Source organism: Leuresthes tenuis, unplaced genomic scaffold (assembly GCF_036924035.1).
Source record: "Leuresthes tenuis unplaced genomic scaffold, fLeuTen1.0.hap1 SCAF_13, whole genome shotgun sequence".
Lineage (NCBI taxonomy): Eukaryota > Metazoa > Chordata > Actinopteri > Atheriniformes > Atherinopsidae > Leuresthes > Leuresthes tenuis.
The window spans coordinates 30726254-30752690 of record NW_027325367.1 but is presented as its reverse complement, the minus strand read 5'-3'; the positions used below and the strand labels follow the sequence as shown (position 1 = coordinate 30752690).

The following is a 26437-nucleotide window of genomic DNA, read 5'->3' as shown; positions in this document are numbered from 1 at the left end:
GCTATAATTAAGAGTTCAGACATTAAGTTTTAAGCACATCTTATTCACCATGACTTTAACACGTTATGTAAACTCAATAACTGAGCTGAACTGCTCCAAGCTTGTCATCCCATTGCAATCTGTAACTCTGGAGGATGTGACTCACTGATTTGGTAGTACTTTAGAATTTAATACAAAAACACAACATGATGCAAAAAACAAGTGGTCAGCCACAAAAAGCTTTCGAACCCCTTGATATCTGATAGGCAATCAACTCTGGTGATAGTAGAATTTCAAAATTAATACCACCGTTAACATAGGGTGTGATAGAAAGCTCTTTAATTAATATTAGTCTGTTTGTATTTCTGTACAGCTGACATTAATGAATGAGTGTGAAACAAGCCCAAAGAGGATGTGGAAGTATGACAGCAATATGAGTGATAAATTTAGAGGTACGATTGTTTGTTTTTTTCCATACTGGGAGAAGAACACTCTCTAAAGCCTAATCCACCCAACAGTGACATGTGAGAAGCCTTCTGTATTCATCAACCATCTTGTGAAACTGCAACGCAGCATGCAGACTGGACACCACTCTTTAAAACTCAAAGAAATAAGGCAAAAATGCACACACTCAGCAGTACACACACCAGTAGATTAGGTTAAAAAGGATGTAAGCGCCTGGGAATATCATGCGAGAATAAGTGTCAATTGCGTGTGTATTTTGGATGATCCGGAAGCCACGAATGCCCTTCTTCTTGGTCCCTGTGGACTCGTTGTCCAGTGCAAGATGTACCACCATCCGCTCTTGTTTGTCTGATGCATCCTCAGCTGCCATGGAGGCCCTAGTATACCCTGCCAGGCTGTTTGCATCTGCCTCACTGTACGTTCCATCCATCATCATGGTCTTAGTGTGAGACATGCCACAAGTACAGGAAAGTGTTTGAGACTGGTTGAAAGAGAGGAAAGAAGTTAAGACTGAGTAAAGAGCTTCTATAACCATTTGTAGTTGAAAGTGATTTCTGAATCCTAACATACCTGTTCTCTCACTTTTTCCCTGAGCTTGCGGTCTTTACCATCTCTTACTGTTGTCAGGTAATTGACAGCTGCATATTCAAGCACAGAGAGGAAGACGAAGACAAAACTGACCCAGAGGTAAATGTCCACAGCTTTGATATATGAGACCCTGGGCATAGAGGCGTTGACTCCAGTGATGATGGTGGACATAGTGAGCACTGTGGTTATGCCTGAAGCAAAGGGAACACACAGTACAATCTTGGGTTTGCACAGCAAAAATGTAGCAAGGTGTAAACTAACATAACATCATTTCTAAAATACTGTAACAATTTCATGCATAGGAAGCTTTTAAAAAGCACATTTTAAATGGCCACACTTATGTAGCGCTGTTTAACCTTAGCTAGGCTCTATAAAGCACTTTACAAAGTGTTCCTCATTCAGCATTTCACCCACATACTCATGCAGTGCTTCTTATGCTTTATGTGCAGTGTACCTTACTATCACACTTCTGATTGTATTGGTGGAACACAGAGTTCAGTGTATTGCCCAAAATAACTCAGACATGTGGAAGGGCTGGGGATCAAACAACAAACCTTCTGTTGCTGGATGATCACTCTGATCTACAGCCAGAAATGATTAGATAATCATGTAGATAATTTCATTTATCAGTAGGTTTGGTTGAACCATACTTAATTTAATTCACAACTTAATTCACAGTTTCCATGTCCACTCGTGCATAAGGTCCATGCGACATAAACTGTGTCACCAGCAGCCCACGAAGGTCTACCATTTACATCTGTCATGGACCTTTTGCAGCCCATATATTTGTAACCATGAAGACTAAGGGTCTAAGTGTGTATGCTATAATCAGTTGCAGAGAAAAAAAATAACGAAATAAAAAATAAATAAAAATAAATAAATGACTCAGATTTGGAGGCAAAAATACACTAAAGGAATTGTTATGCTCCTGATATCTCTTTAAGATCACCTATCAAATGGGACCTAATTATCTCATCTGTGATAATCTCTCAGGGTCAGCAACAATATTCACATAGTCTTCATGAAGCACTTGGCTACCCACACCTTGACTCAACCTATTTATCTCATCTCATACCGAAAAAGATCATAAACAAGCCAATTTCCCAAATTTTGAACTTTCTCTTTGACAGGTTGACTCCTTTGATGTTCTCTTGTGTTTTCTGACTTACACTTTATGTCCACTGTGATGTACTTAAGAAATTGTACATCTAATTTGAACAGAAAGAATAATCATGATAATCCTCCTACCTAATGAGACTCTGGCAGGGACAGCCCTGCGGTCAATCCAGAAGGATACCCAGGACAGCATGACCATTAAAGTGGCAGGGAAGTATGTCTGCAGCAGGAAAAAGAAGATGTGACGTCGCAGAGTGAAGTTGATGTACAGACGGTTGTACCAGCCTGGAGACAGGAAAAGTAAAATACAGTGGATGTTTGCTGATTGTTACATGAGTCTATGTAAAACAGAGGAATAATGTGTTAAAATACCAGGATGAATACAGAGGTGAGACAAACAACTAATGGATGGTAGCATTTTTCTTTTCCAAATGCATTCAATAACAGAATTTATAACAGCATAGCAAAGCAATATAGAACACAGGCAAATGTTAGCGCAGGGAGAAAATATGAATTATACTGAAACTGTCCTGTGGTGTGTTCCAGTTCTTAAGCTACAACATCTCTCTGAAGTAGAGCTTTACTCTGCATACAGAGCTGACCCAACTAGCTAAATCAAACTTTACTGATATAATTCAATTAAAACTACCTTTATTTGTTACAATTTCACTTCGTCTATTGTGTTTCTACGAGGAAAGGTCTGCTGAACAGATAATCGTGACACCCACCATTGTACAAGCATTCCATGGGAGTATTTTGGACGTAACATCCTAGATTAATAAACTGTGAACCATGACTGATTTGAGTGAGTTTTAAACTTTAGCTACTGTAAAAGTAATGCAAGGTAACAGTTCTGTTTGTTTTGTTTTTCATAGCAAATACATCCTAAACATCAGTAAATGGAAGTGTTTATCATAAATGGTTCCCAAAGTCTCATTTACAAAAAAATTATTTAATTTATTTGTTATTATACAAACAAAAGAATAATGCCACTTCTCAGAACTCGGCACAAATGTGTTTTCCAAGACCACTTTACTCTAAAACAGGTTCAGTTTCAAGCTGTTTGGAGATTAAATAAAGACAGAGTCCAAACAAAACATTAAAATGCATCTGCAATCTGCTACTGAAGAAGCCTGCTAGGAAAAGCTAACTAGTGATTTTCAAAACCTGTTTAAGAAATGTTGAGCATTCAGTGGGGTTCTTCGACTTGGCTTATTGAGAAGTCAATACGACTACTTCTGACTCTGTAATATCTGGACAGCGGACATTGCCACTAGATCGCAGAGCAGTGTTTTCCAACGATAGAAGGGAATCACACTCCTCAGCCTCCCTTGGAAAGTCTGTCAGGGTGCCAGAAAGAAGACAGTTAAACCTCTGACTCAAGTGGAGAAAAGGGGTTTTCATCAAGATCATGAAACACTGGACCCGCTCTTTACCATTCTAAGTATACTGGTAGATGCTTGTGAAGTTCCCAAATTTCATCTTCATGTGTGGCCACAGTCCTCAGTCTGAAAAGGTTGGATTACACCTTAAGTGGGAATAGGAAGGCGCCAACAGGCAGATTGTGGCAGCATCTGCAGTGATGGGGATGCTGTAATAGTCTGTCATGATGAAGAGTGAGCTGAGCAAAAAGGCAAAACTGTTATTCTACATTCCAACCACTGGTCACAAGCTGGGGGTAGTGACTGACTGAATGAATAGAAGTGCCTGAATTTAGCTTTCTTTAAAGGGTATCTGAGATCACCCTTAGGGATAGGAAAAGGATCTTGATCAGGGAGAGGCTCTGAGTAGAGCTCTGAGTAGTGAAGTATGCAGCTTTTCTGGGTTTCATAGGAACACATATGAGGTAGGTCTTTGGTGGTTGGTAGTTACGCCCCTTGTCAGATTTCCGCTTCTTCATTTCCACTTCTTGTGGCTCCGCCATTTTTAAAAATGCTGTTGCAGCTATGAAGATGACAATGGACAGAGCCACTGATAAATGGATCGTCGAAGAAGTAAAAGCTCTTCTGGCCATCTATGCCTCAGAGGAAATTCAGAGAGGTTTTGAAAGCTCGAAGCGGAATATTAAATTTTTTGCTACGATAAGTTGCCAATTCTCTCCTTACTTTTTCCGGGTTTTGTTTTGTTTTGTTGTTGAATGTGGCGCTAAAGTAACATGTCACTGTCGCAGATGGTTGCGTCACATCAGTCCCTATCAAGGTCCCTGAGTCATGTGCGAAAGCAAAATGATTTGTTCCCCTAGGGAAGGGCAGTTTATAGAACGAAATTCGAGGTGGACAGTTCTTACAACGTCTCTGTCCGGATGTGGCTATTATAACACTTATATTATAACTGGTTTGGGGATGTCTATGCGTCCCTCTGGAAGAGTGGGGGAGGGGGGTAAGTAATGTAATTACCCTGGTTAATTTATGAGCTATCCAGTCATACATAAATCAATTTATAAGTGCACTGTGATTTTGTTTTATTTATCAACCTGTACTGCTGTAGAATGCCAGTCTGGAGGTAGTGTGAAACTTCTGAATGAGGAACTGAGACAAAGAAATCCTGTCATCTGTGCTTAGGGACTCATCACCACTTTTCCAATACAGCATCAAGTCCTCATCTGTGTAAGCATCTGGGGGACAGAAAGCAGAATGAGTACAGAGTGAACTGGTTTGTAGCTGCAACTGGGTCTCCAATTGAACAATTCAACAAATTCTGAGATAAAAGTCAGCAGTATTCAACCAATCGCAAATGAAAGCAAACTAAAGTAAGGCCAGCTACAATAAAATGCTTTTTAAATATTGAGCATGTTATCTTACACCATCTTATACCAGGGACATCAGATACTGCATGTGTTATCGTAGACACCACTCTGTACTAGCATCTCATTTTAACATAAATATGCTTCTATCAATACAGTGAGCAATCACGATCATTCATTAAGTGCATTTCAAAAGTTAGCATCAATAAAGGGGCTGTACGGTGGTGTGGTGGTTAGCACTGTTGCCTCTGATTATTTTGTCATTCTAAATTAACCCTAAGAGTGAGTGTGAACACATGATTGATGGTCTCGTTTGTCTCCAGGTTGGCCCTGTCATGGAGTGGCGACTTGTACAGGATGTACTCTGCCTGTTGCCCAATGGCAGCTGAAATAGGCTCCAGCCCTCCCAGTCTGGGTTAAGTGGATATATAGAAAGATATCAATAATGCTTAGAGCTTGAAGAATAGTTTAAGTTCCAATATCCTTAAAACATATGAATCTCTACAGAAGTGAACACAGGTATTGGGCAAGTAAGAGTGGTTCTACTTGTTATTCAAATTTAAAGCCTACCAGAAATAGAAGAAATAATGTATCTATAGATGCTCGAGGGCAGTTAGAATTATCTTTGTAGTTTGATTTATTGAAGGTAGATTAACAGTCAAAGATACTTGGTTTAATGGGAATGATAAGCAAATAAAACCTGTTTCCATTTGATGGAAGATACTCATGGTGAATATGACATGTAAAGACAGAAATGTTGTATACTAGAATACAGTGAATAAAAGAAAGAGCACTTAATTATCATGAAGTGTACTTATCAGTTATGTAAAATTGTAAAACATGTTAGAACTACATTCATCAGCTTAATCCCTATAAATAAGAAAATTATGTCCTGTGTGTCAGTGTGGTGTAGGTTCAAGCAATAATTAGAAGCACACTTTTTCAAATGTTTCCCCAGAATGTTAGGGTATAGGAATACTTACAGCTCTCCAACTCCAGGGTGCATGTCTGTGAGTCCAGAGGGAAACGACTGAAATCCATGTTGCAAGCAGCAGTAACTGTAACCCTATGAAGATGAAAAGAGAGTAAACTTCACCAGCTCTACTTGGGCCTGCCAAGTTTCAATACTTGTCTGCCCTCACCTCAGGCTGTACAGAACATGACCATCTGGGAAGACTCTCAGCATAATGTTGTCAGTAGTGGTATCGTGGATGAAGGACCTCTTGGAGTGGACAAAAAACACATCAGGCACCCATATTTTTTTCACCAGGCGCCCATCAAAGGTCATGCTCTTGTTGGTGGCGCTTGGGAAGGCCAACCTCTCATCTTTCCAGTAGTGCCTCAAATACAGAGTCATGGTGAAGTCCTAAGGGAGCAGGGGGAGGGGGAACAGAAACAGCCACTGGATTAAGTGTCACTATGGGACACTACTTGCTTGCCTCCTCTGGTTTATTGAATTCCTCTAGGATTACAGCCTTGTGACACGTGGCAGCTGGATTATTTGGTTTGTTTACGAATAAATGTACAAAGTCAACAGAAGTGTTGAACATATGTTAACCAAATGAAACCACAGTTTCCACTGGTCCTAGAATACCCCTGCTTTGTTACCTCATTTCTCCCTGTTGCTACACATGCAGGAGTAGTCCAGCGTCAGCCCTGCTCCCATGCACGATGGATCATCCTCCATCCTATTCTCATCATGACATTACATAAGACTAGATAACTTTGGAATAATGGCTGCAGCAACACATTGTACTCTTGAAACAAAACATAAAAGTACATTTACTGTTGCACAAGAGGAATCCATGTGTATTTCTAAATCCCTCAGATGAGTAATAACTATAACAATTAATACAACTAGTATGCTTACTAATTAAACTTAATTTCAAATGTGGATTTAACGTGTGTTTCTTCAAGTGTTATATTTCATGCTATTTAATACCATCTTATCAGTAAATTCATTATAACTGAATTCTACACAGTTTAAACCTTTGAAAGAATAAATAGCACTGTCAGGATGTTACTAATTCAATTTTAAAATCACTGTGCTCTATTCTCAGACATGTAGTTAGTTCAGTGCTGGTTCAATATGTCCTGTGAGCCTAACCCTATTCCTGTAAGTTAAATGTTTATAGTGTTAGCTCCACCTAAAAAGCTGTGGTAGAGCACCAGCTGTTGTCCATAAGCTATAGCATGCTAGTAGCTTGAATAGCGGTAACTGGACTTCTCTTTTTGGTTTTTGAAAGTATTTAACTTTTCATTTGAAAGTCTTTTTCAGTTCTAATGAATTGGTGGGGAGTTTCAGGCTTTTAAGCTGTGGCTGGGACATCAGGGGAGTTGTTAAAGTCATGCTATAGCAGCTGAGGTCATATAATTTTGAGCCATTTGGCTTTAGTGGTGCAATCCAATAAACCTCTTTAAATCTACAATGGATGTTCAACAGCAAAAAGTAAATCTTCCTGCTTTCATAATGGTAACACTTTACATCTCACTTATGCAAATCAAAAGTTAATGTTGTCAGTTGTGATTTTTTTGCTTTGAAATGGAGAAAAATGTCAAATAATGAAGATTGTCCAGTGCAGCTGGAGTCTGTTCTTTTAATCACTGCTTCTTTGCTATTCTTCTTTTTTTGACACCTCATTTTTGTGTTATTAAACTGGTTGTTGTTGTCACCACATGATCTTGAGCTAATTTGAAGTCAATCTGCATTTGATCAACACAGAGCTTTATCTCTGAAGGCGACATGTTATGTTTTTTTGCATCTGCATTAAAAAATATATACACATATGTGGGGGCTGAAAGTGATGCAGACATATGACAATTATAGGGCCAAACTATTTCTATTTCTCAACATGTTTACGGACTTTGGCAGGCTCAAACATAGTTTTATGAAAATTAAGTTATGTTTCAATAGCTGATTAAGCCATCCGGGGGGAATATGATACAGTCAACCTATTCAAACAGCAGACTGCAGTCATCTGACTTGATTTTGATTTGTATTCATTATCATAGCAAAAATCAAACAAACAGACCTGTGGGATACACATGAGAAATTCTAAGTATGCAACTGTGTTGTTCAAATAAAATGTCTAATTTCATATCTACATTCTGTCTTATCAATATTGGTACCTATGTAAATGATTCATTATCACTATAAGCTTCTGAGTATCACATTGAAGACACTATCTAAATCTAAAGAGATTTTTTACACTGTTCAGGCTCATATTGTATACTGTGTGCCCTGTCACAGCCCCCTGCTTCTCCACAGGCTTTTGAGATGCACTGGCAGTACAGTTAATGCTTGAACTTGATTGTCCTAGCAGTTTAAATGGCTACATATGAGAAGTTGTGATAAAAAGTTAGCTTCGCAGTGTTAGTCAAAAGCCCAGTGCTCTTAATAAAGTATATCCTTGCACTGGCTCATTAGCTATGCTGTTTGAGGAAACACTTCTCCACCATGTATGTAAGCAGTGTTCATTGTAAACTACTTCCAACATGGCTACTCATATCATTGTATTTATAAAGATAACATTACACTACTTCTTACATAAATGTGTCTTTCAGTTAGTGTTGGTTGATATTAAGTTAGACTGACTGAACAATCCATGTTATTCTTGAAGATTTGTGTTTTTAAAAGACCTTTTTTTTTTAAGTTTACTTAATCACTTTATGTTGTTTGTATTTTGTGGCACTTATCACATACAAGCCACTTACCATGTCTACCTCTGATATGCTGTCCAAACTCTCCACCTGAACATCCACACCAACAGGGACAGCAGGACCTGCAGATAAACAGCATTCAAAATGACTGAATGACTGAATGTCTGAACATACATATTCCAACACTGGGTATACAAACTCTAAATTGCAGTAGTACTTCTTGCTTTTACAATATATGCAAAATGAGGTAGTATTTGGTTGTGTTCACGTCTCAGTTTAATCACTTGTTGCAGGGCTTTTCTGTCTTGCATTGCACACATCTAATGTCAGTTTGAGCTTCTTTTTTTTTAGATTCAGATTGTAAGCATTCTAAATTCTGTGGTTTCTTCACCAGTGTGAAGTTGTGAGATCATATCATAACACATTTTCCACATTCTCTTTTACATTGATTCTTGAGAACCTTGAAACATTCACTAGTCCATTTTCCTCCAATCTAAAATAAAATCAATCCTCAATTCCTAAATTTTTTTCTTTTAGCAGCAGGTCTTTTGTGTGACATACTCTGAGATGGATGATGTTTTATTAATGTTTGTAAAGCAGCTGATGATGTTGGTGTCATCAACAAACTTCAAAGTGGAGTTCTTATCATGTTTTGGTATGCATTCAACAGCACCAGCTCCTAATCTCAACCGTCACGAGAGGTTGCTGAGTGAGGTTGCATCTGGTCATCAAAGCCTCATTTTCAGTTTCCACTCATAAGCACATGCAGAACAGAATCACTGTAACATCTTCTATAGTACAAAATGTGAGCTAGAGCGAGAAATACTTTTGAGGTAATGGAATATGTTCATCAGATGAATGTTTGTCTAATATTCACTCTGTTTTAGCTTCATTTTTGGACCTTACAAACTATTTCTTCGCTGATGAATTTTCCACTTTCACATTTGTTTTTTGTCAGTATTGTTTGCTGTAGACAAATAACTGTTGAGAAGTTTTGTGGGAGATTTTTCTCTGAAAACAGCTGCCAATCGTAATCAAAAGGACACTTTGAGAGCTTCAACAGTGAACCAAAACAGTATAGCTCAATTATAAGCTAAGGTCAGTATTGATCGTTGTCATTTCTTCCAAACACTTATTTAACTTTATAACATCTTATTCTTAATGTCATATAGTTCTCATATTAAAATTATTATTGCAACTTTTTTTCACAAAAGAAGTGCTGTTCTATACTGGAAGTGTGCATACCCAAACATGAAGAGAACTCCACAATGAAGAAGTAGTTATCTGTCAATAGGAAGGTTGGTGGTTCAATTCACAAATTCCATAGAACACATATCAAAGTGTCCTTGAGCTAGACACTCTGATGTGTCCATTGTTGTGCTAATATGTGTAATAGAGAAAAAGCAATGGATAGCCTATAACACTATAGACTAAGAAGTGCTGTAAAAGTGTCTGTGTGGGAATGGGGCTTGTAGTGTAAAAAACGCTTTTAGTTGTCAACTGGACTAAGTATAGTCCATCTACCATCTTAAAGATTTGTGACATCAGTTGCAATCAGTGGTATGACCTCCATCCCTGATTGTGAGGATTATATTTAAGAGCTGTTTGGGATTTTCTGAGATATTCCAGTTGCCCGATCAACAGAAAACAAATTGACACACCCTTCTGTCACTTGCTTGTAAAAGTCACATTGGTTGCTATTGAATTGTTAATCTGCAGAGCAGTAAGGGTGCCAGCCTTACATAACTGGTAGCGAAACAAAGCTGGTACCTGGGAGAGGATATATTAACTCCCGCCCAGTTCAAGCTCTTAGCAGTGTCCTTCCTACTCTTACTCTCGCCATATGCCACATTTATCATGCTAGACTCATTAAACCCTGAGATTCTGCTGACATGCCCTGTCACTGGACAAAACATCAGGCACCTGCTAAGAAAATAACAGAAGTGCCTCTGCAGCAGGGTCAGATGTGTTTTTCCTCATGCTTCAATTCTTTAAACAACTGATCTGCACAACTGATCGTCAATTTACGCAACACGGCAAGAACCTTAAAGATTCAAATAATTTGTTATTGTGAAGAAAATAGCAATAATGAAAAAGTAGGAGTCATCCTTTCCTTCAATCACTGTTTCAAGTCTCTTATGGTATGTCTGTATGATCTTGACACATCTACTCACTGGGATGTTTGCACATTCTTCAAAGCAAAACTGCTACTTCGAGTTGGGGTACAGCAATCTTTAAGTTATACCACAGATTCTCAGTTGGATTAAGTTCTAGGCTCTGACTAGGCCATTACAACCAGACTGAAACAGGTTTTTCTCAAGATCCCCACAGCATAATCCTTCCTACACCATGTTTCACTGTGTGGACCTTCTTCCAAATATTTGGAGAATCTTTCGCACACCTTTGGACTCCAACTGTGCTTTCTTCTTTTTCTGTATGTAATGTCTATTTTCTGGCCATTCTTATATAAAGCCCAGCTCTGTAGTTTATGGTGGTTCTATGGAGAAACACCAGTCTCCGCAGTGGAGCATTCCAGCTAGGTAGCCCTCCTATGGTCTCTTTGTTGCCTCTCCAATCAATGCCCGCCTTGCCAGGTCTGTGAGTTTTGATGGACAGCCCTTTTAAGGCAGGTTTATTATAGTGCCGTATTTTTTAAATTTCTATGATGATGTACTGAATGGGGCTTCATTCAATTCAACTTCAAAATTCAATAGTACTGTATTAATCCCAAAAACATGCATGTTAGGTTAATTGGTGTCTCTAAAATTGTTCTTAGGAGTGAGTGTGAGCATGTGTGTGGTTGTTTGTCTCTGTGTGGCCCTTTGATGGACTGGCAACCTGTCCAGGGTGTACCCCACCCGCCTCTTTCTCCATTTTGTTCCTTCTTTGCATTCTAGTTAGCTGCCTCAACTAGTTAAGAACTTTCCTTTCCTGCTTAGTAGAAAATCTGAAGAGGATGCAAAGGAAGACACAGTATGTCGAGAGCACCTGCAGCAGGCTGCCAGCTTCTGGGGCATTGCCATTCTGGAATCATAGCATTCAAAGTTTGGATTCAAAGTGTCAGGTCATTTTTTTACCCTGGATTCAAAGTTTCAGGTGTTCTTCATAATTCAACCTTGATTTTTATTTGTCCACTGCTTTGTCTCTGATCTTCTTGGAGAGCTCTTTGGTCTTCATGGTGTTGCTTGCTTAGTGGTGTCTCTTGATTAGTGGTTGCAGACTCTTGAGTTCTTTATGATAATATAAAAGTCTACCCCATGACATCAGGAAACAGAGAAGAGGAATATCTCACATCAAAGGTCAGTTTCCTAGGTTTTTGCAAGCACTTTTTGTATGCTGCTTCGTTTGAGTCTTCTTTCCTGTTTTCATTGTTGATGATGATGATAATATAATTAAACTTCTAATTCAACTGCAGGTATATAGTCAAATATTCAAATAAAAATCACTAATTATCCCACTGCCACCACTTAAATAGGTCTCAATATTTGCTGAAATTTGATTTAGTAAGGTTTTTGGAACACCATATTACTTAATAGGTATAATTAATAAAGGTATTTGGATCAAAAGATTACATAAGATCCATTACTTTAAGTGTATCATTTTCAGACTGTGATGTTATGGAAAATATATTCAGACAATTTCCATCAAGATAAGTCAGCACAAACCAATTTGCTCATTGGGGACCTGGGTTTTATTTCTTGTTTTGTCTTAACTTAAAGTTTCAGATATGCGATATCTACCTTACCTGGCTGGGGCCTTTCTATGTGCAGTTTGCATGTTCTCCCTATAAATATGTGGGTTCTCTCCGGGCAGTCCAGTCCAATTATTCATCAAAAGCTTTGGAGACAGTCAAATATCTCTGAATACAGCTACCTATTGTAAGGACCCATATTTGCCTATTCCTTCTATTAGACTCAGTTTTCACAGATGAATTATCCTCATATAAATTCTGCAAAAAGTGGAGAAAACACTCACCCATTCCATGCTCCACTGTTCATGTATTAGCAACTGTAAATCCCCTGTTAGAATAGACAGCTAGGACTATGCATTACAGCCACTAAGTGAAGAGGGAAATCCCAATGATTATAGATTTAGTGGATGTTTCTTTTGAATTTCACTCTTCTGTCTCTTCAACATAAATATGACTAATCCATGACAGGTCTGTTAGATATTTTAGATATTTTTTAAACCCAAGACAAACATGGTGGAGGCATTCAATAAAAAGATGTTCCTCGGAAATGTCAAGTTAATATGATGAGAAATATTACATCCAAATAACTATCTTTTCGGTTGTTTGAATTGCCCAGTCACAATGGGGTATCACCTACGAAAGCTGTGCAGGTACTTCAATAAGATGAAACATTATTAATATTCACAGCTCTGCCAGTATACTACTGAGCAATCCAAAGTTTCTCTCTGAGGCATTTTGTAGAGGTAGAGCAATTTGAATAAAAAATGGGCACTTTTTCTATCCAACATATTTGTTCTTTGAGATATTATTTCATAACAAAGCTGTTTTTCTATGCTTTTGGGAAACAAGAACCTTTACAGTCAGGCTTTGATGACTTGGGAATCTCGTCCACTCTTACAAAAGGGTTCCTCTGAATATTGTTAAGTCCACCCACAGAAAGTGGTCATGTATGTGGCTTTCATTAGTAAAACCCCAGTTGCTGCTTTTGAAGCTAGGAGGAGCCAACAGCTGCTGCACACTCACCCTTCTTCCTCAGCCAAATGATCACAAGAAGTCTTATTAGCTGCAGCAGGGTGTTTACACAAGTCAGCTTTTGATGATGTTCCTATAAAAAGATAACATTTTTCCTCTTCTTCTTTTTCCACATGATCCAGCAAACAAGAGCCAAGACAAAAAGGCATCCTTTGTAGGATTTATGCATCCATCTGTGGCTGCAATACCCACAATACCTTTAAGTTGACTTTTTCTTCTATCAACAGATAGCTGAATTGTCCATTTAGGAAAACTACAGCTTCAGACAGGCCAGGCAGCAAAGTAATCTGATTTACAGCCCTGACTCTGAAGCGATTACAGGAGTCACAGAGTTTTACTCCAGGTAATATAGTTTGACATCTGCTCAGCTATATCAACAGTGTGATCAAACTTGGTGGAAAAATTTATAGCTACTTCAAATTTTCTTCTTTACCTTTGACTTATTAGTTCTGCATATCATCAGTTTCTCTCCTCATTAAGATTTTGCAGTCAAGCAGAAACAACTAACTTGCTTTAGCTTTTTTAGTTTGCACAAAAGGTGAATTGTGATGAAGTGCCAATGATAGCAGATTGTTAAACTGATACATCTCAAAGCTCCCAAACACTTCTTTTAACAATTAACATGTTCTTATATTATCCTCAAAATGACTGCTGATTATAGGCAGCTCATAGAACTTACCTCCAAATGCAGGCCTCATGGTGAAGTCCTGTTCATCAATGCGCAAGAGGTGGCTGGTCTTCAGCTTTCGGGATTTGGTACCATCCAGAACTTTCTTTGACAGAGGACTGACAATAGACAGCAGAGAAGGGAGAGTTCTAAAAGACTGAATCACTATCGTTTGAGTCTTTTTTTTAGAAGAAAATAGAAAAGCACCCATGTGAACACTGACACAGTTTTTGCTTAATCTAATTATTCCATACCCCCGAAGGTCTGTCAAAGTTTTTATTTTGACATTTACTGCTTTTTCACAATTTTCAAAATCTTTAAAAATATCAAAGAAACCATTATTGGGGTATGAGGGAGAACCTTGTGTTCTCAGGAATAGTAGAAATATCACTGCCAGTCTCGACAATACAAACTGTTGGTGATATTGTTTTATATTGTTTTCTTTTTCCCTAGGTAGCTGTATTTTCACTTAATTACACAATATTAATGTTCAAATGTATGGCACACAGAGATTTGTACAAAGACAGCACATCTACAACACGCTTACATCCAACACTCATTTCACTAGTCTGACAATGGCCAGACTAAGATTTATTACATGAAATGCGCATGGTGCTGGATCCAGGGAGAAGAGATTAAACATTTACAATCGATTGAAGGATCTGCAGGCAGACGTCGTACTACAGGAGATTTATTCATCACAGATGGCAGCAGATGTTCTCACCACAGCACAGTTACCTCATGTGTACTCAGCCTGTCACTTGTAACTCTAGACAAAGAGGTGTGGACATTTTGATAAGCAGATGTCAGGGCCTCAGGACAGGGTCGGTTCAGATGCAAAGATGTTTATTAAATAAACAAAGCAAGGCAGCACAAGGCAGGATGAGGATCTCCTCACAGAGCAAAAGAACAGGGTTGTGAAAAGCCTAAGCGCTCACCTCAGTAACTATGGCTGAGGACGAGTGCAGCTATGAAAGTTGAACAAAAAACCTCTCCACTCTAGGAGGAAAACAGAAAAGCTATGAAACGATAACCAAATAAACTCACGCTCTCCTATTGAGGCGGATTCAAACAAAAGACGCTCTCTCATAAACTGAGGCACTATGAAACTTTAACTGTAAACTTAAAACTCGCCTTAATCTTTCAAGAACAAAACATAAAACACTCCAAAACGGAGGAACAAAACTGGCTATGAAACTTAAGTAATGAACGCAACACTCCTGTAACGGAGGTATCTATGAAAGGTACAAATCAAAACCACTCCAAGTGGGAGGAACAAAGCAAGGCTATGAAACTTACCGTTGTTAAATACATAAACTATGGCTAGGAATAATTTACAAATAAATATGCTCTGCAGGAGAGTCGCTCGACTGCGGGCTCGAGGCAAGGCTATGGCTGTGAATCATGAGGCAAGTAATGCAGGTAGAAACAGAACGCAACATACTGGCCCAGGACAAAGGGAGACACAGACTATTTGAGAACATGAGGGACCAAGGGGAACAGGTGGAAACACTTGGGGATCAGGGAAGACAATCAGACGCTTGACACAGGAGGAAGGGCAAGATACCTGAAACGAGTGGCAAGTTAACATTTCAAAATAAAAAAGGAAATGACGAGACAAGACATGAACAGAATGTAAATCGTGACAGCAGAAAGGTTATTTTTTCAGTAAACAGCATAGTTATAGACGGCACATTTCCAATTGACTTATCCATTGAAAATGTTAATTTCTGCATTGCTAATATAAATGGCCCAAATGTAGATGACCCCTCATTTTTTCACTTCCCTCTCTGATCACTCATATAACACACTCATCATAGGAGGAACATGGTACTTAACTCAGGAGTAGAAAGGGTCAGTACCACAGGGAGTCAGAGAAGTAAAAACCACAGATTGATCCACCAGACGATAACATTGACCAGTTTCTTAACATCGACCTTCCAAAATCACAACATGAACAGGTCTTGGCTCTCTCTCAACAGGTAAACTCCATGAACCCCTTCAACATAAGCCAAGTAAAAAAGCCCCAGGATGATATGGTTTTCCAGTAGAATTCTACATAGGATTTTGGACAACACTGGTGATGTGATGAAACATTGAAGTTTACTCAGTAAAAGGCTTCTTCAGCTACATTTCACCTACATTTCACAAATGTGAAATGTAGGTGCCATTCTGTGTGGAGTTTGCATGTTCTCCCCGTGTATGCGTGGGTTCTCTCCGGGTTCGCCGGCTTCCTCCCACCATCCAAAAAAAACATGCATGTCAGGTTAATTGGTGACTCCAAATTGTCCGTAGGAGTGAGTGTGACCGTGCATGGTTGTTTGTCTCTATGTGGCCCTGTGATGGACTGGCGACCTGTCCAGGGTGTACCCCACCTTTCGCCCGATGACTGCTGGGATAGGCTCCAGCCCACCCTCCAGCCCACCCGCTACCCGAGTAATGGATTGACGGTATAGGAAATGGATGGATGGATATCACAAATCAAGAAGAATGGCATAATACTCCCAAACATGAACTCTGCTAACATTGCCCTACCTCTGAAACAGTATATCCAGCTACTGCCCAATATCAATAATAAATGAAGACCTCAAAATGATTTGCAAAGTCCTTGCCAGAACATTCTAAAACAATAACCCCTCTCATAATACATCCTGACCAGGTTTTATAAAGGGTAGACATTCTTTAATTAACGCATGCCGGCTAATTGATCTCTTACACTATTCTACCAGAGTTGCAACCATAAAAATGGTGGTCCTGCCCAAAGTAAGTTACTTGTTTTCAATTATTCCTATCAAACCATTCTCTACTGTGTTTAAGTCACTAGATTCATACATATCCAAATTTCTTTGGAAAAACCAACCACCACACTAATTTCAAAACTCTATAGAAGACCAAAGACAGCGGTGGATTAAATTCACCTCGTATCTAGCATATTAGATGAACCGTGGCTGGATGTAGAGCAAGCACTATGTGATAATCTGGAAATCTCTGACCTGTCATTTATTAGCTCAAGTATCAAACATCATAAAAAATGTTAAAGCATTAACATCAGCACCTCTCTGACAGCCTGGTTGGAATGTTTTATAATAACCAAGTCTTCTCTTATCCCATGTAAGCTTACACCTATCTGGAACAACCCTGACATCCTGCAATACAAAAAAAAAATGCTCAACTTGAATCTATGGAATAATAAAGAATTAAAACATTTTGGACATTTAATCCAAAGTAGAAACTTTATATCATTTAACATACTCTCATCACAATATGGGATCAGCAGCAACACATTTTTAGAATATCAACAACTCAAGTAACTATAATAAATAAGAAATATTTCCTCAACCAACTAGACCTACAACTTGCAATTTGGGTGCCGAATTTCTAAACATCTGAACCCCAAAAATTACAATGAAAAATATGTATATGACTATCCAAGACAGATGACTCAATTTAACTATAATGAGAGACAGACTTATTCATCATTTCATATAAAAATTTCTGATTGCAAATATGTTTAAACACTTTCAGAATGTCTAAAAGTCCAAATTTACAACTTACACAATATAAGATTATTCACAGAACGCATTATATCACACAAAGGATGTTAAGGATGGTTCGACAACACATCCTCATACCCTTCTCTCCTCCGGGTCCTTTACCCAACACACACCTGCATGCAGGATTTTGTGGGGTGTGCGTGTCCTGTGGGGTGTGGTGGATGAAGTCATCTAGGTGGCCCCCTTTGTTGCACTGCACAGACACCTGCTCTTCTGTTTTAATTATAACATATCACACACTGACACCACACACATGCACACTAGGCTTTGGGGGGTGGATATGACAAGTATTATCTGGTGGGTGAGACTGACCAGAAGGCCCCGTGATACACAGTTGCCTACCCTTCAATTCTAATGCTCACTTTTGTAGAAGAGCTCCAATGTTTACCAGCAGTGTGAGATTCTGACATTCTTTTTTCTTTGTGGTTGGGGGGGTTGGGTGGTTCTTGGATTTGCGGGGGCTTGGGTAGCACCCTTGACTCATGCTTGGGTAGTCAGAGCCTGGCAGGCAGTGGGCTGTCGCCACTAGTTTCCTGGGGCCTCCATGGCAGCTCTGTCTAGGGCCTTCTTTTGCTGTCTTCTGGGTGGCTGCTCCTGAGTTGGGCTGCTGGTTGCCTGGGTCTTAGGTCCTCTCCACCTGCTTCTGGTCCCTGGGGAGGAGGCATTGTGGCGGCTCTCTGCACCCATTGCTGAACAATGTTCATGTTCAATCTATCATTTTTATCGAAAGTTTTAGAAAAAGTTGTTTTCCTCCAGCTCCAATTGTTTGTGGAAGATAATAACATTCTTGAAAAGCTTCAATGCAGTTTCAGAACTCGCCACAGTACTGAATCAGCACTACTCAAAGTGCGTAATGACATTCTCACTTCCCTCTATGCCAAAAAACCTGTGTTGCTTGTGTTGTTGGACCTGACCGCAGCATTTGATACTATGGACCACTCCATCCTCCTGGCACGTCTGGCCCAACATGTAGGGCTGCAAGGTTCGGTGCTGCAGTGGTTTAGATCCTACCTCAAGTGGGAAGAACCTTCTCCGTGATGACTGGCGACCTCTCCTCCTCATCAGCTCCTCTGTTTTCTGGTCTTGGTCCACTGACACCCTACTGTAATAATGTTTTTAAAAATCCGGGAGTAAAATTTGACTCCAGTCTTAAATTTGACCCACAAATTAATGCAATAGTGAAGGCAAGCTTCTTTCAGCTTTGCCTCCTTGCAAAAGTTAAGCCGTTTCTGAGCCACTGTGACCTGGAAATAGCCATCCATACCTTTAATAGTTCAAGGTTAGATTACTGCAATACACTGTACATTGGACCTAGGCAAACATCTTTCCACCGCCTACAACTGGTACAAAATGCTGCTGCCAGGCTCCTAACTAACACCCATAAACACGACCACATCACACCTGTACTTTACTCCCTCCACTGGCTACCTGTAAAATTTAGGATCCAGTTTAAAACCTGTTATTTGTTTTCAACGCAGTTAATGGCTTTGCACCCCCCTACATAAGTGAAACCCTGAGGCTTCACCAATCTGGCAGAGCTCTCCGCTCTGCTGGGCAACATCTACTGAAGGTTCCCCGGTCCAGGTGTAAGCAGTGGGGTGACCGATATTTCGCAGTGGCATGTCCAAAATCTTGGAATACAATGCCCTCTGATTTATGTACCACCACTGACCTACCTCAGTTCAAAGCCAAATTAAAAACATATTTTTTTAAACTGGCTTTCCACTGAAGCTGTGGCTCACCTTTTTGTTGTTGTCTTGTGTTATATGTAATCTACTTCTGAAATTGAGAAGCACTTTGGTCAATCTCTGGTTGTTGTAAGGTGCTATGTAAATAAATGTTGATTGATTGATTGATGTAAGATCTGCACATGCACACATACACACACAGGCTCATACACATACTCATTCACTCAACAACAATAAGTAAATGAAAAAAATATATGTCTATAGTACCTAAGCATCAAGGGCAGCTTTATATCCATATAGCTTCCTTTGGCAAAGCAAATGTGTTCCGCACAACATGGCATTCAGACCACCATTATGGCCATAATCTAAAACGTTTTTTCTATGCTAATTTGAATGTTGTGCCACTAGAGTGATTTCTGCTGATAATTCTAGGCAACAAGAATGTTGCTTGCATCTGTAAGCTGCTGATTGAGTTTCTCAAAGCCAAAGTAATGCCTGGAATAAGAGGATATGTAGAGAATATAGGATGCAGAGCAGGAAGAAAATGGAGAAAAAAAAGAGGAAGTTGGTACTTTTCATTTGATCATCATGGGAAATGTGAGATCACTAGCTTATAAAATGGACAAGGTTAGAACTCTAACAACATTGCTGGAATATCTAGATATCATTAATTTATTTCACTGACACAAGGCTGAAGAAACTACTTCAACACCTCTCTGTCGGACTGTCTATGGGCAGACAGAGTCAAACAGAGACGTAACAATACAGTAGAATGGAATGACATACTTGTTAAGAACTGATGATCTAGCACACCAGATTTTTTAGAGTTGTTTTCAAACATGAACACTGGAAATGTTCAGGAGATGTGTGGATAATTTGATGGCAATTTCATATCAGGGAACAGGTGCAAGGAAGTGGGTTTCTAGATAGCATTGGATAGTACATGATGAAGAAATTAGCAGTGGGAATCACTGTTTTCTTTACAATACCTTGAGAAGAGCAGATGAGGCTCTCAGATGAGGTATTGTATGTATAAACTGTTTGCATCCACAATAGTGGGGGAGTGAGCAGCATACAGGTAAGCAGAATGGTCACATTCTCACCAGAACTTGCACAGTGACAGCAACTTCTTTGGAATATTTGCTGACATGTTCATACATTGTCTCACATCAGATATTTTAAAAGTGGGCTGGGAGGAAAATCACACCAAATTGTCTAGAGCAAATGTTACGGATATTTATGTTCTCACATGCCACTGATGGAATATCTCAAGAATATTTTTCAGAACATGTGTGATACATGTGTGAAAATGGGCCATGTTGGCTATTTAGAGAGTTCACCTGTGTTAACTGTAAACACTATGTGTAACATCATTAGCTTAGTTGTTGTCATGCTAAAAGCCACCCAAATCCATTTATGACAAACAGCCACAACAATTCAGCAAGACCTCTCTCTCTCTGGTAAATGAAATCTCTTCAAAAGTTTGTCAAATTATTTTTATGTTGTTTCTATTTAAATATTATTCTATTATGCTTTCTGTCTAAAATAGTAACAATTTATACTACAGTAATATAATTTCCATTTGGGCATCAATAAAGTGTTACTGATACTATATCATCCTCTACAGTCAAATTTTAGAGTTATTGCTGTGGACAGCAAGGACCTACTGTAACCTGCTTTCTTGCAACAGAGCTGAAGAAGCCTTTTACTGAGTAAACTTCAATGTTTCATCACTATTTTATTTAGAGGGTATGCAGTATTGTCCTTTATGTTATACAGCTTTTGCAACATTCTTCTTTGCATATTCAGCTCCAGAGCAGTCCCCAGCACAGAGGCCAGCCTTCTGTGGCAAACATAATGATGCCAGATTGTAATAAATCACCTTTAGAAGTTTTGTCAAATCCTGGCTTTGGTGGCTCAAAACTTATTGGCATTTTATTATATTTTACATGAGGGCCAACAGTATATTGCACAAAGGTTGTCACAATGTTTTATCTAATCAGTATATGAGCCTTGAATAAAGTGAATATCCTCTAAAATGACAGTATTTCACTGGACTTCAACTGTATCTTGTCTCTATATGTCTCTTCAGAACACATTTTTGTACAAGGATTATGAATTTCTGGCCCCTATCACTTTACTTGTGTGTATTATGTGTGTTTCATGATGGAAGCGCTTCATATCTGGTGCATACAGGTGGAGCATTGTCAGCTACAAAGCTTTATCCAGTCTTGAAAGGCAACTCCATTCCTGCATATTTTTACACTGTAGCAGGTGCGCAGAAGAGACCAAAGATAATACTGCAGAAGGAAGTAAAGAGGATAAGGTTTACAAGCAGGACACAAGACAACAATAAACATTAGACTGGATGTTACTGCTTCAGAGCTCAGAGAGGAAAAAAATTATGTAAGACAGAGTAATAACTAAGTAATAACTAAACATGTCTCTTCTTGGGTCGCATTTGATTTGCTTAGCTCCATCAGATAAGTTGCTGACATGCAGCTTTAAATTTATGAAGAGAATACATTCATAATAATTTCTTGATCTGCTCTGTGTAGGCTGTAAATCTGAGAAGATTGAAGCAGTGGTTGATTTCTGCAATAAGGAAATACACAACAGCAACCTCTTCAGTTGTATTATGTTATTAATCAGAATTTAAAATGTAAGTGTCGATCAGATTATACACAGTTTCAGTTTAGTTTCAGTTTGTCTGAAACTTCAATTTCAAACATCCATTACAGATAAACCTTTTAGTTATTCTGAAATGGAATTTTTTCTCACATAAAAATGTAAGTGTACATGGCACTGTATACAATGTACATTGCATTGCATATGATTTTACACATACACCACATTCAGATTCTTCAAAAATGTAAATCAGAAAAGAAAACGGTATTACAGATAAACTAGAAATATATTTTTGTCTTTTTTGAGTAGAATTGTTCATCACATAAATCAGAGTATTACTTATTAATAATTTAGATTATAAATTAGGATAGTTTTTGATCCTGTGACATTACCCTTCTCTCTTGACATTTTTAGTGGCTTCTTTCGACAGCTCTAAAGCATGACAACAAATTCAGATTAATTCAGTTTTATTTATAGTGCTAAATCACAATAAATGTCATATCAAGGCTCTTCAAAGATGCACTCCAATTCAAGAATTATAGTCTAAATCATTCTAATTAATGCAATCATAATCCAGTCAAATCAAGTGACGTGATTAGAAGATGGTGGCGGCACGCGTGGAAAATCTGGAGCACTGGAGCCAACACAACAACTGACCCTTAACTCCAAGAAAAAAAAAGGAGCTGATCCTGGACTTCAGAAGACGGGTGCACAAGGACCACCATCACTATTGCATTGGTGGTGAGAGGGAGGAGGTGGTCCAAAGCTTCCAATTTCCTGGGGTCCTAAGCCAGGATCTGTCATGGACTACCAACACATCCACTTCCGACGGAGCCTGAAGAAAGCACAACTCTCACAACAGCTGCTAGTGAACTTCTATAGGTGCACCATAGAGTCTGTGATCTTTACCATAGATATCTATCTATCTATCTATCTATCTATCTATCTATCTATCTATCTATCTATCTATCTATCTATCTATCTATCTATCTATCTATCTATCTATCTATCTATCTATCTATCTATCTATCTGTAAACTTTTCTTCCATTCATTTCCCCTTCCTGAGCATGCAAAAGTGGAAAGAAAAAACTCCCTTTTAACAGGAAGAAACCTCTAGCAGAACCAGACTCAGAAAGGGTGGCCTGCCTTGACCAGTTGGGGATTGAGAGAACAGAAATGTGCTTGATGTGGGGGTTAAAGGACAGATCCTAATAAGAAATAACTCCACGTTTCCTCACTGTAACAGCCAAAGTAATGGCATCTAGAGTAACTATACAGCTAGACAGTGTCTTCCTGAAGCCCTCAGGTCCAAAGACAATAGCCTTAGTTTTGTCTGAATTTGGAAGTAGAAAATTCAGTCACGCAGGTCTTTATGTATTCTATGTGACTTAAACCCGCTTCATTCAGTTTATTTAATCCCAATAATATGTTCAATCCAATAATAGAATGAACTTGTAATATTAATTTGCATGTATAGCTGTGCACATGCAGGGCTCAGACTGAGGTTAGTTTTTACAATAGTGATGTTTCATCCCACAGCAAAGAGCAAAAAAAAAAAAGCCAAATTCTCTACTGATGCTGTCATGGACCATCAGAATATGGTAAATCTAGAGTTATTTCTTGGAATTCTGTGTCAAATCTAACATCAGGTGCACACACTGATATACTGTGAATCGAAATCCTATGTTAGCCCACATACTGTTGGCTTCTCAACACAGCTCAACCCTCTAGCACAGCAGCATTTTAACACTGTTCATTGTGCACATCCCAACTACTCTACCTAGCTGGTAGGATCCATTTTGTGTTTGTGATATAGATTTAATACAATGCAACAACAACCCAACCTGGCAGACATGAGAATTTTTCTTTCTGACTCTATATAATATCATATCCCATTTTCTGCATTTGCGCATGAAATGCAAATCATCATAAACCACTGGATTTATCAAATTTATCCTTTATATGGTTCCACTGACATTGAGTCCTATTGAGGATATGGATCCTTAAAAATACCCCACGAGTTCAGTTTAAAAAAAAAAAAACTCTCTCTCACCATGGTTCTAAACAGAGAAAAAGGCAAAAGTACATTTATTGGGAACTTAGAATAATACCTATTCAGAACCACGATGGTGTATGAAGTACGTTCGTTTCTTTCCATGAGTTCCACACGTTGTTGGAGATCAAATTCACAAGTTTAAATTACAGTTCTTGCAGTTTATTGTTGTTCCTCGTTTACAAAATTGATCTTAAAGTTAAAGAAAGCTGTAAAGTTCCAAATAGTAGTTTGGAAAAGACACAATACTGACACCAAGGAGAAAATAACCAGCCCATGAAAAATGAAATCCCTCCACTTTTCTACCCCCGTTTTGGTCTCTCTTTACCCGAAATCCTGATAAGGAATTTGCATTAAACTGAAATGTGGTGCTGAAGGACAGCCGCGCTCTCGCTGGACGGCTTGGTTTCAGCAACATAACATTTTTTTTGTCTTTTGTCAGAGAACATTAACTTTTGCAGCTCCTTAGCATCAAACTTATGTAAGTGCTAAGCCTGTTTAGTCTATTCCTCAATTCGCGCATGCAGCTTTGAGTTCTTAAAGGTTCAACGGACAGAAGACAAGGGATTTTCCTCGATCTGCTGTTGGATGATTCCCCTGTGGCGATCCCTGGAAGTCAGAATTCACATAACAGTTTAGATGATTGAAAAAACACTTACGTCCCTGCCTTGTGAGTCTCCGCCGGCGCAGACCACCGCTTTCTCCTACTTCTGTGTTTCCGACATTCCCCGATCAGTAGGAAACACAAAAGTACAAGCAGGATTCTGACGAAATACGGCATCATGATTTTAGAACTCCTGTAGCAATTCGACTAGAAACGCCTTCAGTCCTCGTATAGGATGCTCTGAGCCCGGTACCATCTTCGTCTCAGAGGGAAGAGTGCGTCTAAGGACTGTGGTAACAAGTGTGCCGGTTGTTTTGCAGAGAGAGATGGGATGAAGTCTGATAAGCGCTCTGATTGGTCCTCAGACCAGAGAGGCTTTCTCTAACGCCAGAGTGATCAGCTTCAGCACCCATGCAACGCAAAACAAAAAATAATCATCTGTCCCTCCTGACGAGTCATGATGCAGAGACTATTGGAGTGATTCACTGGATGATGTTATATATTCCCGCTGCTTCGAATGACTTTTTTTTCTATTGAATTAATTTAGTTTTAATGTAGACTACTAATGTTTTATTGTTACTACTTAAAACAGCTTACGAGGGTATTGCCAAATTCTTTCAAGAGATTCTTTCGAGAGGATATTAAATGTTTCGTGCCCGCTGCATGGTTTGCGAAACTCATATATGGAACAGTCGTCTAATGTTAGGACACTACTTAAGAAACCATCAAAATAACACGTCTTTTTTTCTGGAGATAAACCAGCTTTAATTTGTCAAATTCAACTTTCTCATTGAGTACACATTGTTTTGCCAGCCCAAACAGCTTTCCCAGACTTTGTGGATGATTAGGCACGTTCTATTCCCCAACAGATTTAATGATGGACAGCTAGATGCCTGGTATGAATCAGATTCAGATTAAAAAAATGTCACTTTTATCAAACATATCTTAAAAAGTGTTGTAAATGTGTAGAATGTGTAAACATATTTAATTTTCCCTATCCTTTGGGATAAATAGAATATTTGCCAATCTCCTGTTTCCTTAGCTGGATAACTTATTATGAATTTGCATGGCATTAAAACTAAATTAAAAGGAATTCTACTGAACTGTCTTAAATTGGATTATAATTGGATTGAACTGGATTACATTTCATTTATTTGTACTGAACTCATTTAATTTCTCTTTAAAGCACCCTTAGATTACTTTTCTTTTTAAATTAATTGGTGCTATATAAATAAATTCAAACTGATTTTACATCGTGCAAAGATCAAATATCCCATCAGTTCAAGGTATGTATGAATCAAAGTAAAAGCTAATGGTCATTTTTGAGAGACAGTTGATTCTGTGACCTTTCCTCTAAGGTTTGCAGTGGAAATTTAGCACTGAATGAATATCTACAAATTTTGATTGGCACTTTAACTCATTTGTAATATACATATAGTTAGCTCACAGGACTAAAGTGGCCACAGGCAGTCTCACACAATTGCTTTCAAGGGTGTGAAAGGAAGAGAAAACAGTTCATTTAAATATCTTAAAGATGTAAACAACTAATTGTCTGTGCTTCGTAGTAGCTATAGAAAGCCACCAGAACCCTGCTGATGTCAGCAGGTGGTTGTGATTATTGGCAGTTACATTTACTATGTTAGAAAATGTGCAATTACCACATCAATTAATCCAGGAAAAAAACCCTACACACACACAGAAACACAGTGTCAAAATGAAGTGATTTATTTTTCTTTATATCCGTGTATACCACCCATGGGAACAATGAATGAAAGGTAGCTATATAAAGATTTCAAGTTTGTGAAAATTCAAGTAATACCTGGATGTGTTACAGGTAATAAACTACTGAGACATACTTGTTCCCCTTAAAAGGTAGACTGCCATGACCACATCAGAGCTATTGATATACTGTCATGTTGCTGTACTTGTTCAAAAGCCATCAGCGACAGTGCAGATAATTAGTTTTAA

At 38.7% G+C, this 26437-nt stretch overlaps 1 protein-coding gene across 1 annotated transcript; it reads right to left on the bottom strand.

The window, feature by feature from the left end:
- LOC140266888 (gamma-aminobutyric acid receptor subunit rho-2-like) lies at nt 1-24749 on the bottom strand. The gene is made up of 9 exons (XM_072362013.1): nt 24525-24749; nt 13954-14060; nt 8606-8673; nt 6034-6257; nt 5875-5957; nt 4622-4762; nt 2281-2433; nt 1015-1223; nt 1-925 (listed from the first exon to the last, which is right to left on the bottom strand). The coding sequence occupies exons 1-9, from the start codon at nt 24647-24649 to the stop codon at nt 611-613; spliced, it is 1425 nt and encodes a 474-aa protein (XP_072218114.1). The 5' UTR covers nt 24650-24749; the 3' UTR covers nt 1-610.
- Nucleotides 24750-26437: the final 1688 nt, after the last annotated feature.